Source organism: Felis catus, chromosome B3, assembly GCF_018350175.1.
Source record: "Felis catus isolate Fca126 chromosome B3, F.catus_Fca126_mat1.0, whole genome shotgun sequence".
NCBI lineage: Eukaryota > Metazoa > Chordata > Mammalia > Carnivora > Felidae > Felis > Felis catus.
In genome coordinates this window covers 146416714-146432734 of record NC_058373.1, presented here as the reverse complement: position 1 = coordinate 146432734, position 16021 = coordinate 146416714, and the positions used below count along the sequence as shown (strand labels likewise).

The window sequence follows — 16021 nt, the reverse complement described above, 5'->3', positions numbered from 1 at the left end:
TCGACGATCTTCACGTCATCTCCGCCAGCAATGGATTCCATGTCAAGAGTCCACGTTCTTGGCTCGCCCATCAGAAGCAACGCCTCATCCTTTCTAGTTCGATCATGAGATTGTAGCGTCTCCAGGCCTCCTTTCCAGTTCTGGTTGTCTTGCTGTGTCCACCACGTCTGCAGTGACTTCCTCCCCTGGAGTTTGGAACCCCTCACGGTCACTCACGAGGGCTGGAATCAACTTCCTCCAGACCCCTGTTGGTATTCTGAGCCCTTCCCATGAGCCGTATGAGCCATTAATGTTCTGGGTTTTTTAAATGTTTACTTAGAGAGTGTGAGTGGGGGAGGAGCAGAGAGACAGCGGGACAGAGGATCTGAAGCGGGCTCTGCGCTGACAGCAGTGAGTCCGACATGGGGCTTGAACTCATGAACCACGAGATCATGACCTTGGCTGAAATCAGGCGCTCAACCAACTGAGCCACCCAGGTGCCCCAAACCATGAATGTTTTTAATAGCATCCAGAGTGCTGAATACTTTCCAGAAGGTTTTCAGTGTACTTTCCCTAGATCTGTCAAGAGGAATCACCGTCTATGGCAGTTACAGTCTTCCAACATGCATTTCTTTTTAAAAATTTTTTTTTAATGTTTATTTATTTTTTGAGAGAGAGAGAGACGTACAATGTGCAAGCAGGGGAGGGGCAGAGAGAGAGGGAGACACAGAATCCGTGGCAGGCTCCAGGCTCCGAGCTGTTGGCACAGAGCCCGATGCAGGGCTCGAACCCATGGACTGCGAGATCATGACCTGAGCCGAAGTTGGACACTTAACGGACCGAGCCACCCAGGCCCGGACATGCATTTCTTAAGTAACAAGACCTGAAAGTCGAAGCGCCTCCTCGATCCACGGGCTGCGGGACGGATGCTGTGCTATCAGCGATGGGCGCAACGTTGCTCTCTTTGTCCGTCTCCATCAGAGCTCTCGGGCGCCCGGGTGCTTTGTCCACGGGCAGTAACGTGTTGGAAGAAATCTTTCTTTTTCTGAGCAGCAGGCCTCCACAGCGGGCTTCAGATATTCAGTAAACCGTGTTGTGAACAGACGTGCTGCCGTCCGGGCTTCGTGTGCCGTCGATAGGGCGCGGGCAGAACACAGGGTAACTTCAAGGGCCCCAGGGTTTCCAGGACGCTACGTGAACCCTGGCCTCCGCTTCAAGTCCGCGGCTGCCTTGACCCCAGCAGGACGGTCAGCCTGTCCTCTGAAGCCCTGAAGCCAGGCGTTGACCTTGCTTCCGAGCTGTGGAAGTCCTCGATGGCGTCTGCTCCCTAGAGAAGGCTGTTTTGTCTACACTGACGGTCTGTTGCTTAGCAGAGCCACCTTCGTTCACGATCCTCTCTCGGGCTCCGGACAGCTTGCCGCACTTCTGCATCGTCAGCGCTCGCGGCCTCACCTCGCGCTTGTGTGTTAGGACACAGCTTCTTTGCTTAAGCCTCCCGAACCCGCCTCTGCCAACCTCAGACGTTTCCGCTGCAGCCTTCTCCCCTCTCGGCCGTCAGAGAAAGGAAGAGTCCGGGCCCTGCTCCGGATCAGGCTTCGGCTTCAGGGATCACCGTTGGGGCTGGTTTGTGGTTTGAGCTTCTACGTAGACCACTCAAACTTTCTCCACCTCGGCAGTGAGGCTGCCTCCCTTTCTTATCACACGTGTGCTCACTGGAGGGGAACTTTTAATTTCCTTCAAGAACTTTCCCGCTGCGTTCACAGCTCGGCTCGCAGCTCGGCTCGCGGTTTGACGCAAGAGGCCAAGCTTTCGGCCCGTCTCGGCTTCCGACGTGCCCTCCTCACTTGTCGGTCTCATTTCTAGCTCTGACAGTGAGAGACACACGACACTTTTACCTGCACACTTAGAGGCCACCGTAGGGTTAGTAGTTGGCCTGATGTCAATACTTTTGTGTCTCAGGGCCCAGGGAAGCCCGGGCAGAGGGAGGGAGGGAGACGGGGGAGCGGCCGGTGGGGGGAGTGTCGGTGCACACACGACGTTTATCAAGGCCACCGTCTTACACGGGTGGGGTTCATGGAGGCCCGAAACAGTTACAACGGTAACATTGAAGATCGCCGGCCACAGATCACCGTAACAGATAAAACAATCATGAAAAAGTTTGAAGTATCGGGAGAATCACCAAAATGTGACACAGAGACACAAAGTGAGCAGATGCTGCTGGAGACACGGCACAGTCTTGCCGGGGGCCTTCTGTTCGTAAAGACCGCGTCTGCGAAGTGCCAACAAGGCGTGCCCGTGCCCGTGCCGGGAGGGCAGGTGCGCGGCGTGGGGTGTCCCAGCTGCAGCCCGCCGTCTGCTGCGCCGCATCACACTCAAGGACCCATCTCCCCTGTGGGTGGGTGTGGCCAGCATCACACGTGCCACCGTCACCATCGCCGGCCGCGGCGCCCGACCACCAGGAGGGCAGTTCGTGGGCTTGGAATGATTGCGTAACGGGATGCTTTTACATTTCTTTCGTGCTCTTTTCTCTGATGCCATGGGTTTATTATTAGCATAGTTAGTTTTTATTAGAGATCATACCGTGCGTAGGACCTGTTCCTTGACACGGTCGGTGGCCACTTGTCCTGCGGTCGGGACGGCACCAGGGGCTCCTTTCACAACGGAGGGTCACGCCGCCACCTGGTGCTGGCCCAGCTCCGCCCCTTCACTGTGGCCGGTGCCGTCACGTGGTGGTGTTCTGTGTGCCGACTTCAAGGTGGACCCGAGTGAAGGGAGGCGGTCACACAGTCTTGCGCTTGCAGCAAAATCGGAAACTAACAGGACAGAAATAATCCATCTTATTGAAGATAGTTACCCTCGGTTAAGTAAGAAATCAAAACAACTTGCAGAACCCTCAGCGCGGGGCCACAGCGAGGTCTGAGGCCAAGGCATCCGGGGGAGCGCTGGGCGGCCCTAGGGGCCGGGCCTTTCCTCGGGGCTCTTGCCTGCGGGAAGCAGCCTGCGCCGGGCGCCTGCAGGAGGGCCCGCCGACAGTCCGCCCACCTGGGCAGGCGTCCCCTCCCGCCACCGTCGGCATCCGGTCTTTGCTCGGGCGGGGGCTGTGGGGGACAGGGAGGCCGGCGGGCCCAGCCCCCGGTTCCGCCGTTTTTGCTTGGCCCTTGGGGCCTGGCCGTGAGGCTGCACTGGGTTGACCTCCTGTCCTCGGAGATCTTTCTTTGCTCTCTGCCCTGGTGAGTTTATGGCAATTTTATTTCCTCCTGTCCTTTTCCGTAGCTCCTGGGGGAGGCGGAAAGGGCAGACCCCGGCAGGCTGTCCGGACGTTGTCCGAGAGGTGCGGCCGGTACGCTTCTGATGTGCTGGGGCTGCCCCTGCCTCGCGCTGCGCGGTCCGTATTTCACTTTCGAAATTCCCGTTATCGCTGCCTGCTGCTTCCCGCGTGGCTTATCCGTCTGCTCCTTCTCGTGTCCCTCCCCTCCCCCGGCCCTGGTTTGGAAGTGCTGTGCCGACCCCTCCGTCCTGGTGCCCTGGGGCGTGTGCGACCGTCCCCCACCCAGCCGTGGGTCTGGGTGCAGTCTGGGCGTGTGGCTTCAGCCCCCACGGTGGTTGCCGATCCGTTTGCCCTGATGAGAAAACAGGAAAATTGGAAAATGGGCTGAGACGGCTCCCAGCAGCGCCCTGCTCGTTCTTTACGCTCACGTAGTTTGCCGGCTCCTGGCGCCCCTCCTGTGTGGCCCTTGTGCCCACACCTTTCCAGGGTCCGTCTCTGGTTTTGTTGGGAACGCACCCAGGTTGTGCTTAGCAGGTTAGCCACCTCCTCTGGGCTGTGTTGGGGGGCTGAGCAGGACGCAGGGATGTGATGTCACCAGCATGGGAAGGTTGCTGCCAGTCTGAGTTTTGATCTCTCTCGTCATCTCTCCTAACCGGCCCCGTGTGGGTTTTCCCTCCGTCTCTGGACTTCGGAGGCACCACCGGGCTGGAGCGTTTTTCGTTGACTTGAGAGCCCTTTTACTTGGGAGCCGTTTCTATTCTATTCTTTCTGTGTCTGTTTTTCTTGGTGTAACATATGCATAGTCAGGTGCATAAAACGTACTGACCTTGGGGCGCCTGGGTGGCGCAGTCGGTTAGGCGTCCGACTTCAGCCAGGTCACCATCTCGCGATCTGTGAGTTCGAGCCCCGTGTCGGGCTCTGTGCTGACTGCTCAGAGCCTGGAGCCTGTTTCAGATTCTGTGTCTCCCTCTCTCTCTGCCCCTCCCCTGTTCATGCTCTGTCTCTCTGTGTCTCAAAAATAAATAAACGTTAAAAAAAAAAAAATTAAAAAAAAAAAAGTACTGACCTTAAGTGAACTGCTTTGTAAACTTACACAGATCAGGTGTGCCTCACGGATCAAGGTAGAACATGCTTCTTTTTAAAAGAAAAGTTTTGTTTTTTTTTTTAATGTTTATTTTTGAGAGAGAGAGAGAAGGAGCATGAGCAGGGGAGGGGCAGAGAGAGAGAGAGAGAGACAGAATCAGAAACAGGCTCCAGGCTCCGAGCTGTCGGCACAGAGCCCAACACGGGGCTCGAACCCACAAGTCGTGAGATCACGACCTGAGCCGAAATCAAGAGTCGGACACTCAACCAGCTGAGCCGCCCGAGCGCCCTGAACATACTTGAACCCCAGAAAGCTCCTTGCTGTCCGTTGGATTTATGTGTTTTTCTGCCGCAGATGATTGGGATCCTGGAAAACGCCCTTTCTTGTGCACATCGGTACTTTGTTTTGGGCCATTGGGACTTCGCTGTGTGAATACAGCACAGTTTGTTCACCCACTTTTCCTGTCGGTGGGTGTTTGGGGCTTCCTTTCTGGCTGCTGTACGTGAGCTGCCGGGCACCTCCTTGCACTCCGTCCTCTGGTCGGCGCCCCTTGGGGGTGTGCTGGTGAGTGGGGCTTCTGGGGCCGCAGGCGTGCGCTCACGTTCGGTAGATGTGCCGGAGGCTTTCCAGCACGGTTGTGCCGCGTCACCCTCCCGGCTGCAACCACGCGGGAGCACAGGGGCCGTGTCCGCACGCGGTGTCGGTGCTTTTGCTGACTCCGGTCTTTCTGCTGGGTGTGTGCTTTCGTTTGCTTTGCCTGGTGAGTGGCTGCGTGGAACACCTTCGTGTGTGCTTTTTGGCCATTCAGAGATCCTTCTTTTGTGAGGTTGTTTTAAAAATCTGAGTTATCATTTTCTTACTGCTTTGTAGATGTTTTGATACATTCTGCATTTGAGCCCTTGGTTGGAGGTGCACATTCTGAATCCCTTTGCCAGCTGGTGACTTGTCTTTTCACTTAAGTCTCAACATTGTTTCTGGATGAGTAGAAATTTCTTACTTTTAATGAAGTCCCAACATGTTGCCTTTTTTACGGTTGGGGGTTTTGTGACTGAGGACATTCTTGTCTACCCCGAGATCTGCAGACACTCTCTTGTGTTTTCACCTAGAAGGTTTGTTGTTTTGTATTTCGCAGGTAGGTTTGGGATTTCCCTCGGATGAATTTTGTATCTATGGTGTGAGGTAGGGGTTGAGGCTTACATTTTTCAATGTGGACGTATAATTGTCCCATTCGCCAATAAGACCGTCCTTTCTGAACCCAGGACGCCGAACTGGTCCATTCGTCACAAGTCAAGTGACTGTGTAGGGATAAGTCCATTCCACGCTCCCGTGCCGGTGCCACACTGTCTTGACCACCGTGGTGTCCTTGTAGAAGTCCCACAGTGTAGCTTTCCGGCACTGCCCCTCTTCAGGATGGTCTCGGCCCTTCTAGCTCCTTTGCGTGGCAGAGTAAATGTTAGAATCGGCTTGTTGGTTTCCACAGGAAACTTGCCCAGACTGTGGTTGGGATTACCTGGACGCTGTAGATCAGTTACTCACGAAATCTGGTCATACATGGCTGCTTCTTGGTTAACAGTCGCGTGATGTGTGACAGTCATTTGCTACTTCTCTCTTCCCCATCTGTACGCCATCATTTGTTTCCAGGGCTTTGTTACCCATTATTGCCGTGTGGCCGCTCTCCCTGGGGTGATGTTGGGCAGAGTGGTGACCGTGCATGTTCCTGTCTGTCTCCTGACCTTGGTGTGATGGTGACCACCAGCTTGTTGTCAGGAAGAATCACGTTAGCATTTTGTCACATGCTCCTTTGCGTTTGTTGCAATGATTATATGCGTTTTCTATTTGTTTTGTTAACGTGATGAAGTACACTGAGTTTGTGAGGTTAAACGCACCTTGCCCCTCTGGCCAAGACCCTGCAGGGTCGCGCTGCATTGTTCCTTGCTCTCTGCAAGGGCTCCTGTGTGACCTACCAGTGTCTTCTTAAGCATGTGGGAATGGGAAGTCCTCTGGGCCTTGACCTTTCTTTGTGAGAGGTTTTAATTATGCTTAAAGATTAAAGATGCATCTTCTTGATTGGGACTACTTTCCGTAGGGTTTTAGTGGGACCAGTTACCTTCCTGCTCTCTCTTGTCAGTTTTGGTAAGATGTCCTTCTCGACTTGTCTTTGAGTAACTCAGACTCAGACTGTCCTGAGACTCATTTGCCACACCCTCCCCCTGTGCCCCTGGGTCTCCTGATTTGGGAGGACGGCCTGTCTTCATTCGTGGCCTCGGTCATCTGGGCTTTCTCCCTTTTTTCTTAACTGCATTCATCTCTCCAGAGCCTCGGTGTGGGGTCATCTGTCCTGTTTGTGTGTCTCTTGCTTGATCGGAGCCTTCTCGCCATTGTCTCCTCCCTTTTACATCTTCTGTTCAGTCCCTTGTTCCTTTTTAGTTTTTTAACTTGGGAGCTGTGGCCACTGTTAGGCTTTTCTTTTTCTTCTTTGATACTTGTAATTACAGCTGTTCATCGCTGCAAGCTTTGCTCCATCTGGAACCCGCAAATTTAGAGACTGCTATTTCTCCTTTCTGTTCTGTTTTTTGTTTTTGTTTTGTGTTTTTTTTTTTTAGTTTTTTTAAATGTTTATTGGTTTTTTTGCAAGAGGCAGAGAGCAGGAGTGGGGGAGGCGGGGAGAAAGGGGGACAGAGGATCCGAAGCAGGCTCTGCACTGACAGCAGCGAGCTTGATGTGGGGCTTGAACTCACAAAATCTGAGATCATGACCTGAGCCAAAGGCAGATGCTTAACTGACTGAGCCACCCAGACATCCCATGAGGTTTATTTCTTTTTATTTTTAGAGAGAGAGAGAGCACAAGTACAAGCAGGCGAGGGGCAGAGAGAGAGGCTGAGAGAGAATTCCAAAGCAGGCTCCACACTGTCAGCCCAGAGCCTGACGTGGGGCTCGAACTCACGAACTGTGAGATCATGACCTGAGCAGAAATCAAGAGTCAGATGCTTAGCTGACTGAGCCACCCAGAGGCGCCCCCTCTGGGTTTTTTTTTTTTTTTTTTAATTCTTTTTAAATGACCTCTGGTCTCCCAGCAGAGTTGCAGAGACAGCCCCGAGTGTGCCCCCATGGCTGCCCTAATTCGGACATCTTGCTTGGCCTGGCTATGGGGCTGGCCCTTGTCCCTGGTCTCCTCCTGTGTGTGACCATTTCTCCCAGCTAGACGCACCTGGAGAGTGCTGGCCTGTTGTAGAAGCCGCCGGGGCTGGAGCTGGCTGTGGGTTTGGGGTGACTCTGCCGAGGCGGCCCCCCTGTCCTTGCCCCACGCCAGGTGTACCTGGCCTCCCGTGACTGGGCGCTGGCCATCTGGGCCCCGAGGCTGCCAGGTTCCTCCCTCTCCCGTCCTGTGCTCCGTAGAGATCAGTCCCGAGGGCCACGCAGCGCCTGGCAGGGCTGCAGGGAGATAACGTCCCGCTGCCCCCGCAACACTTGCTGTCCCGCTGGCCTCCTGCACCGCCCGCTGGGCCCCTCCCTCAGCTCTGTGCCTGCCGGACTGCTGTCCTTCTTGTGGGGTCCGTTGTCCTCGTGCCGCGTCCTTGTTCTTCCTGATGATCCCTCCCGCAGGAGTCCACCCCCTGTCTGGAGGCAGAGGCCTCTCGAGCCAGCTGCGAGCCCCCTCCCCACCCCGGACCCCGCCGGCGGCCACTCTTCCTCCACGCCCGAGCTCACTGTCGAGGTCTTTATCTGTGTCCGCACGGCTCCCAGTTAATTTTGAGTTTGAAAAAAAGTTTAGCGATCGTGCTTTTAATTTTCCAGGGCTGTGTCTTTCTTTTAATTTTTTAACTCTTGTAGAGAGCGTGTGCGCGTGCACGCATGTGCGTGGGGAAGGGGCAGAGGGAGGGAGGGAGAGAGAATCCCAAGCAGGCTCTGTGCTGTCAGTGCTGAGCCTGGCGAGGGGCTCGATCCCACAGCCCTGGGATCATGACCTGAGCCGAAATCGAGTCAGATGCTCAACTCTGTGCTCCACTGGGAGGACCGAGATCTTTGTAATATTGGAGGAGGCCGTGGGCTTTACAGGCCTCCTTCCGTTACCAGTCGGCTTGTGGAGCTTGGGGTTTCTTCTCCCTTTTGTTGCCGTTTTCCGCAGAGGTCAGTGATCGTTAGGGTCCGCTCTCGCTCACACACGCAGGTCTGAGGCTGAGCCCTTCGCCTCTGTGGCCGCGCAGGCCTCTGGCAGCCCCCGGCAGCCCGGATCCAGTCACAGGAGTCGGTGTGACCCCCGTCCCCGCGGCGCCGGCCTGACCTTGGGGCCCGGCTGGTGTCGTGGAGGTCCTCCTGACCTTGGGGGTTGGGAGGTGGAGGCACCCTGTGGATGGGAGGTGTGCAGATTCTTGAACCGTTCGGAGTCAGACCCTTCCTCCCGCACGTTCTCCGGGGCGCTGGCCCTGCCCCGGCCCTGCCCTGTGTTCGTGTTCCTGCCCTCCTGGCCGTTGGCGTGGGCCGGGAAGGATGCCGTCCCGCCCCCGGCTTGAATGACACGCGGGCCTCGTCTCACAAAATGCCAAAATTTTGAAGGCACCTATGTGCTGGTGTGTTTCCTTTTTTTAAAAATTTTTATTTGGGGAGAGGGCGGAGAGAGAGAGAGAGAGAGAGACAGAGAAGGTGAGAGAGAGAATCCCGACAAGGGGCTTGATCCCGTGGCCCTGGGACCATGACCTGAGCCGAAGTCCGACGCTCACCTGACCGAGCCCCCTGGGCGCCCCAGGTGTGTTTACTTTTAGCATTCGTTTATTGGGAGGAAGCCTAAAGGGAAGAAGCTGTGGTTGGTCGATCAGGAATCGGTTGTACGCAAGTTTATGCGTACCGCATCTTTGTGTCTTTGTGCTTGTGTCCCTGCGTCATGTGACTTCTCAGTCTGCCGTGGTGCTGGCTGACCTCGCATGAATTAAAAACTCATTGCGGGGGGGTGGGGGGGTGAGTGGGGAGTGACTGCTAATGAGGACAGGGTTTCTTTTGGGATGATGAATTGTGAATATGCCACAACCGTCGAATCATACTTCCGGTGAGAAGATACCACCGTGTGTGAATTGTGTACAATGAAGCCGCGATAAGATAGCGTATCACAGTAGTTCTGTGCCCCCAAGCCGGCAGGGAGTCCCCTCCTGCCCGCTCTGCTCTGAGAGCACCCCCCCACCCCCCCCACCCCCCCGCCAAGCCCCACAGAGCCGGCAGGTGGGGCCCCTGCTGCTCTGTGTTGTCCCAGCGGCTCTGCGAGCCTGCCGATGGGGGGTGGCGCTAGGCCCTGCTGCCCTTCTGTCCAGTCAGGGCCGTGGCCCTGGGGACAGTGGCCCTGATCCCGTGTCGGCTCAGCCGGAATGCAGGGCTCCAGGCAGGGCGGGGGTGTGCCACCGGGAGGGCGTGCTGCCCGTCGGGTCCCCCTGCTGCCAGATCACATGCCGGATGCCAGCTCCTCGGGGCGCCGGCTCCCCGGGTGCCTGCCTGTGGCCGGCGGTCGCCGTCAGCAGCATGCCTAGGGTGGGCGGGCCGGACCGTGAGCCACACAGCCCTCGCCTTCCCCTTGCCAGACGGGGGGGGGGGTGGGGGGGGTGGGGGAGGGGGGCGGACAGCACTTAGCTGTTCGTGGGTAAAGCACAAGTCCCTGGCTTCTCTCCTTGGCCCAGCTCAGGGTGGCCTTTGCCAAAAGAGTGGGTCTGGGGAGCCAGCAGGTGTTAGGTGGAGTGGGGAGTCTGTGTGGCGGCCGGGGTGGGTGGACAGCCCGCCACACTGCAGCTCTTGCTGTGTCCCTGCCACGGGCTCCGGCCACACGGCCCGCGGTGACTTCTCCTGTGCCGGCACGGCACGTCTGCGTCCTCTCCCGCTGCTGCTGTAGCTCGTGGGATGTGCTCGTCCAGGAAGAGGGGTGTGTGTGGACTGTGTCCCAGACTGGCCGACGTCCCGGCCATCCCGTCACCTGGCAGCCCCCCGCCTCCCCGAATCTGCCTGCTGCTGCTCCCGCCCTTGCACGATGGCACACGGCAGGCCGGGGCAGCGGCTCTTGGTGGACAGGCTGGCGGGGAGGCCAGTTGGCCCTGCTGGGGAGGCCGGGCAGGCACGAGCCAGCCTCCTGGCTGTCAGAGCAGGAGGCCAGTCCGGGGAACTCAGCTGTGGGACAGGGGTGTTCCCATGGGGGCCCACGGCTGGTGGGCAGTCTCGTCTGTCCCTGTCAGGAAGCCGTGTCTGTGTGGAGCATGTCACAGGGAGCAGCCCCAGGCTGGCCAGCCCACAAGCCCTTTGCTGCCACCCTGAGCACAGGGGCCTCGGGAGGAGCAACTGCTCAGGCTGCAGACCCTTGCTCTCCAGGCACAGAGCGATGACAGTCCTAGGGACTCTGGGAGAGTGGTGACAGTCCTAGGGACACTGGGAGAGAGGTGACAGTCCTAGGGACACTGGGAGAGTGGTGACAGTCCTAGAGACCCTGGGACAGTGGTGACAGTCCTAGGGACCCGGGAGTGCGGTGACAGTCCTAGGGACCTGGGAGAGTGGTGACAGTCCTAGGGACCCTGGGAGAGTGGTGACAGTCCTGGGGACCCTGGGACAGTGGTGACAGTCCTGGGGACCCGGGAGAGCGGTGACAGTCTTGGGGACCCTGGGAGAGCGGTGACAGTCCTAGGGACCCTGGGGACTTCACACCCGCGCCCACATGTAAAGCTCGGAACCCGCAAAAAGTGAACTTCAAAACGTGGAAGGGAAAGGGTCAGTCTGTCCTAACCTTGGGAATCCGTGGTAACGTCTCTGTTGTATCCTAGGGAGGCGTCAGATCCATCACCTGGGGAACCAGCTGCAGCTGAACCAGCACTGCCTGGACACAGCCTTCAACTTCTTCAAGATGGCCGTGAGCAAGCACCTGACCCGCGGCCGGAAAATGGCCCACGTGATCGCGGCCTGCCTCTACCTGGTGTGCCGGACGGAAGGCACCCCGCGTATCCTTTGGTTTGGGGGCCTCTCGGAGGAACCCCGTCTCGGCGCTCTCTGGGTTGGCCTCCCTCCGTCGGGCTCAGCAGTTGCAGTATCCTGGCGTATTTCGTGGAGGCACCCTAGTGGGTGAGCGCAGGCCTTCCTGGATCGAGATAGCCTTCCGCCACTTGGGAGGGTAGGCGCCCGGCCCGTTGGCCCCCGGGGAGGACAGAGTGCACTCCGCCGTCAGGCCAGTGATCCGCCGCCTCGGGGAGGACGGCGGCGTGTTCTGTTACCGCACTGAGACCGACCCTGCAGACGCTCCTGCGTGCCCAGAACTCAGTGCGTCGCACCCCCTGGAAAGCCCTCCTGGGGCCGCTCGCCCCCACCCTGGCTGTCCGCCCTCCCTGCCTGCCTGTGTGTCTTTTCCACCATCACTCGGCTCCCTTGGCCCGTCCTGCGTGGGACCCCTGCTCCCGGTCCCGTGTCCTTGTTTCGAGATAGCACGTCCCCCAGCGGCTTCCTGCAGGTGGCCTCCCTTCTGCCTGTCCTCTCGGGGACGGCCCGGCGGGTTGCACATCGGTCTCTGGAATGTGGACGGGGGTGCCCACCGCGCTCGGGCGCCCTGACCCCTGGCCCCGTGCGTGAGGCCGGTGTGCGGTCCCCTGCAGGGCTTAGCACCTCCTCATTGTTCTCTCTGAGCTGCGGACCCGGAGCCCCTGCCGCTCGCGGTTCCTTCCTTGGCGTCACCCTCGTTCCCGGGGTGGCCCGCCACCTGCTTTCCGGCGTTCTCTTCCTTCGTTCCCGCTCACTTACTTTCTGCTTTCCTCACGGGCTCCTCTCGTGGCATGTGTGCCCCCAGTGGATTCCTGTCCGTCACAGCTGCCCTCACGGGCGGGGGGCCCCAGCCACGGCGCCTGTGAAGTAAGCAGGGGCTGCTGGAAGGGTCGTGGCGTGCGTGGCTGGGCCTGTTGGCCGCCGTTCCGATCGGGCAACCCTCAGCACCGGAGTCTTTCAATGAAACGTCCTAAGGTTTTGGAAGGTTCTCATTCCAGCATACCACGTCGAAAGCACACGCATGCTCTGAGTGGGCACGGGTCTCGGGTTCCCAGCACAGCGCCCCGGCAGAAGATGGTGTAGGTGCCTCGCCTGCGTCCTACCCTGGCCCCCGTGCACCGAGCAGCGAGAGGCCCGGCCAGCCTAGCTCTGAGGAGGGCGGCACAGGGGAGGCGCGTGGAGCTCCATTCGGGCTGGCTCTGCGTCTCCGGGAGTACGGAGCGCGGGGAGCAGGGCGAGGGTGTGCAGGCCAGGCTCCGGGATCCGCCCCTCTCCCACCGCCCCCACCTCCGGTCCCCGCCCCAGTCCGGCGAGCAGAGAGAGGCATCCTCAGAGGTGCTGGCCCGTGACCCCCAACGGGAGAGGCCACAGGGTCGGGGGTGGGGGCGGGCCGGGGTAGAGCCAGGAGAGCCTGGGGGGCGGGGGAGGGCAGAGCCAGGGGGACAGAGGCAGGAGGGGGGGCGGGGGGGCTGGGGCAGAGCCGGGACCAGGGAAGCCGGGGAGGGCCGGGACCAGGCTCCCTTGCTGTTGCCGGATCAGGTGTGACCTGCGTCCGCGTTTGTCACGCACGCATCCGCGGGAGCTGCCGCAGCGGGTGTTGAAGCCTGTGACATTTACCGGGTTCCAGCTGAGCTGCCAGCAGGCCGGTATGTGAGCGGCTGGCTTTGCGCCACGACTCCGGGTGTGCACACGGAGGCTTCTGTCACTCGCGACCTGCCCCCACCCACAGGGGCCCCGGGTGGGAGGGACAGATGCGCGCGCGGATCGTCCCACGGCCGACCGCGCCCTGCACACGGCCGCCGACCGCAGACCTGTCTCGTCTGCCAGGCTCCAGACCCCTGGGGCCTGTTAGTAGCGGGCTTGGTTTGCAGGCCTGGGCTGGGTTTCCAGAGCCTGACTGCTGTGACTCCGGCCACCCTGTGTCCCCCTCCTCACGCCCAGCCGAGGACCGCGTTTCTTGCTTTAGAGGGCGGTGCAGTCGGAGACTCTCCCTTCTGCCACGGGCCCCCCAGCCCCCCTTTACCTGCTTCCCTCTGCCCCTCCCCCCGTGTGCCCAAGGACAACCAAGGAGTTGAAAACATGTTTTTGAATAGCTCTTTTCTAGACGAGTGTTAGGTTCACAGTGCAACTGAGGGGAAGGTACAGAGATTTCCCAAGTGCCCCCCATCCTCCCCCAGAACGGACACCCCCACCAGATAGTGCGTGGATTATACTGATGGACACATGAGCACTCGGCGTCCGTGGCTTACCTTGGAGCTCACGCCTGCTGTGGTGCCTTCTGTGGGTTTGGGCAGACGTGTAATGATACCTATGTGTCACCGTGTAGCCTACAGGGAGCCCGTGGTCGAAAGGAGGCCTTGGGGTGGCTGGTTGGCACGTATCGGAGGGTGGCCGGCATCACCGGGCACCCGAAAGTTGCAGGTTCAAAGCCACGGTAGGCTGACGTGAAGAGGAGAGGGCAGCCCGCCCCCGGTGTCTGTCGGCTAGCCAGGGGGCTTCGGGAACCCTGGGGACCGTCTGCCGGTGTCGGGTGACACGGAGCGCATCCCCACCCTGGGGCCCAGCTGTCCTGCCCGGCTCGGTGTGCAGGTGCGTCCTGGGTCGAGGCCAGCAGCCTCCCCTCCTGGCTGCGTCCATTGTGGTGGGGCCTCTCTGTGGGCAGAGCTCTTACTGAGGGCCACCTTGACATCTTGTCCTTTAGGGCTGATCTGTGCACTTGTTTAAGAGGCCTTTGTTCCACATAGTGGAAATACCCTCCTGGTGTCCCTTCCCGAAGCTTTTGGTTTTATGTGTCCCCTTGGAGTTTGGGGTTTCTGTGGGGCTGGCTTCACTCTGTCGTCTGTCGTGAGGAAAGGGTCGGGTTCCGGCGCACGTGGGCCCGGTGCTGGCATCTCCGAGCCCTTCTCTGGTCCGCTTGCCTGTCCTGGGCCGACCCCGGGCGGCTAGAAGCTGCAGGTTTGGAACAGTCTGAGGACCCCGTGCGTGTCAGGAGGCCTCCAGCTCCAGCTGTCTCAGCGTCTGCGCGGTGTGTGGCCCTCTGTTCTTCTGCGTGAGTTTTCCAAGCAGCCTGTTTCCGTGAAAAGTCTTCTGGGATTTTCTGGGCTTTATGGATCAATTTGTGGGAAATTGAAGGTGACGTTCGTTTTAATGGTACTGAATCTTCCAGGCAACGAATACCCCTATTTCTTCCGGTGTTTTGTGCTTCCAGGGATGCTTTGTTATTTTTGAGGAGGAGGCCTTTCCTGTCCTTCGTTAGATTTGTTCCCAAGTCTGTTTTGCGCTAACGTAGACGGCATCTTGTGTGTGTACAAGTACAGTTGAGTTTGTATGCTTTAAAAAAAAAATTTTTTTTAACGTTTACTTATTTTTGAGAGAGAGACAGAACGCGAGCAGGGGAGGGGCAGAGAGAGAGAGGGAGACACAGAATGTGAAGCAGGCTCCAGACTCTGAGCTGTCAGCGCAGAGCCCGATGCGGGGTTCGAACTCACAGACGGCGAGATCATGACCTGAGCCGAAGCCGGACACCTAACCGACTGAGCCACCCAGGCGGCCTGTGTATATGTTTTTAAGTTTACTTATTTATTCAAGCAATCTCTACACCCAACATGGGGCTCGAACTCATGACCCCGAGATCGAGAGCTGTGCGCTCTTCCAACTGAGCCAGCTGGGCACCCTGAGATTTGTATGTTGACATCATGCCCAAGTCTACAAAATTCAGTTATTAATCTGACGACTTGACTGTTGGGATCTCTTGCTTTTTCAGCCCACTCAGTTGTGTGTGTGGCACCTTTTCTTTCCTTCTATTTTTGGGGGGGGTTTGATTTACTATTTTTCTAGCTTCTTGAGACCGATGCTTAGGCTCTTGATTTTAGTCTTTTTTGTTTTTCCTAATAAGAGCCTTAGAGACTGTCCCTTCCCCTCCAGGCAGATTTTAAGTACGTGGCTCAGTCCTGATGCGTCATTCAGAGTTGTGTTGCCCATTTTGACAATGGTTGGGGGTTCTCTCCTTATCTTTGGATTATCGGTTTGCAGCGTCACTGTGTGGTCCGAGGACACTCACCGAGCGCTCCCCCGCTCCGGCGCTCCACGGTGCGTGCACAGCTAAGCGCACGGTCTGCTCTGGTGGGGGTGCGTGTGCGTTTCAAAAGAGTGTGTGTCTGTGGTCGTTGCGTGCGTTGGCTAATTGTGTGCCTTGGATCCCCGCTCGTGTCTGCTCGTTCTGCAGGACGGTTACAGCCTCCCGCCGCCCCTGTGGGCTGGGCTGCGACTTTCCCCTTGACCCCATCAACGCCCGTCACGTGCCAGAGCTGCGTCGTGGGGAGGGCGCGGACCCACCTCTGGGGGGTGGGCCCTGGATGCCACGGGACGTCCACCTGTTTCCTGAGCGCTTCTCCCCTCAGTTGTACCCTGTCTGACGTGCCGCAAGTGGACTTGCTCCCTTCTGCTTACTTAGCATTCGCGGGGTCTGTTTCCATCTTAAAATTCACTCCTTCCTGATGTGTTTAAGATGTGTCTCTTGTGAGCAGTGTAGAATCACGTGTTTTTCTCTGATTTTTTAATTCAGTTTTGAAATATTTTTTGTTGGAGAATTTCATCCATTTACGTTAAATGTGCTCATTGGTACATTTGCATTTAATTCCACTACTGGTTTTCTGTTTGCTACATTTGTTCTTTGTTGTTTTTTCTCATGATGTCTTAGA

The 16021-nt window shown here is 58.0% G+C and overlaps 1 protein-coding gene across 3 annotated transcripts in view; it reads left to right on the top strand.

Moving 5' to 3' along the window:
• The window catches only part of BRF1 (BRF1 RNA polymerase III transcription initiation factor subunit), a 57647-nt gene that overhangs the window by 8277 nt on the left and 33349 nt on the right, over positions 1–16021 (top strand). For all 3 annotated transcript variants that reach the window (XM_023256140.2, XM_023256138.2, XM_023256139.2), the window contains exon 3: positions 11117–11290. In XM_023256140.2, coding sequence (XP_023111908.1) covers positions 11117–11290 — 174 coding nt within the window. The remainder of the gene's footprint in view (positions 1–11116; positions 11291–16021) is intronic.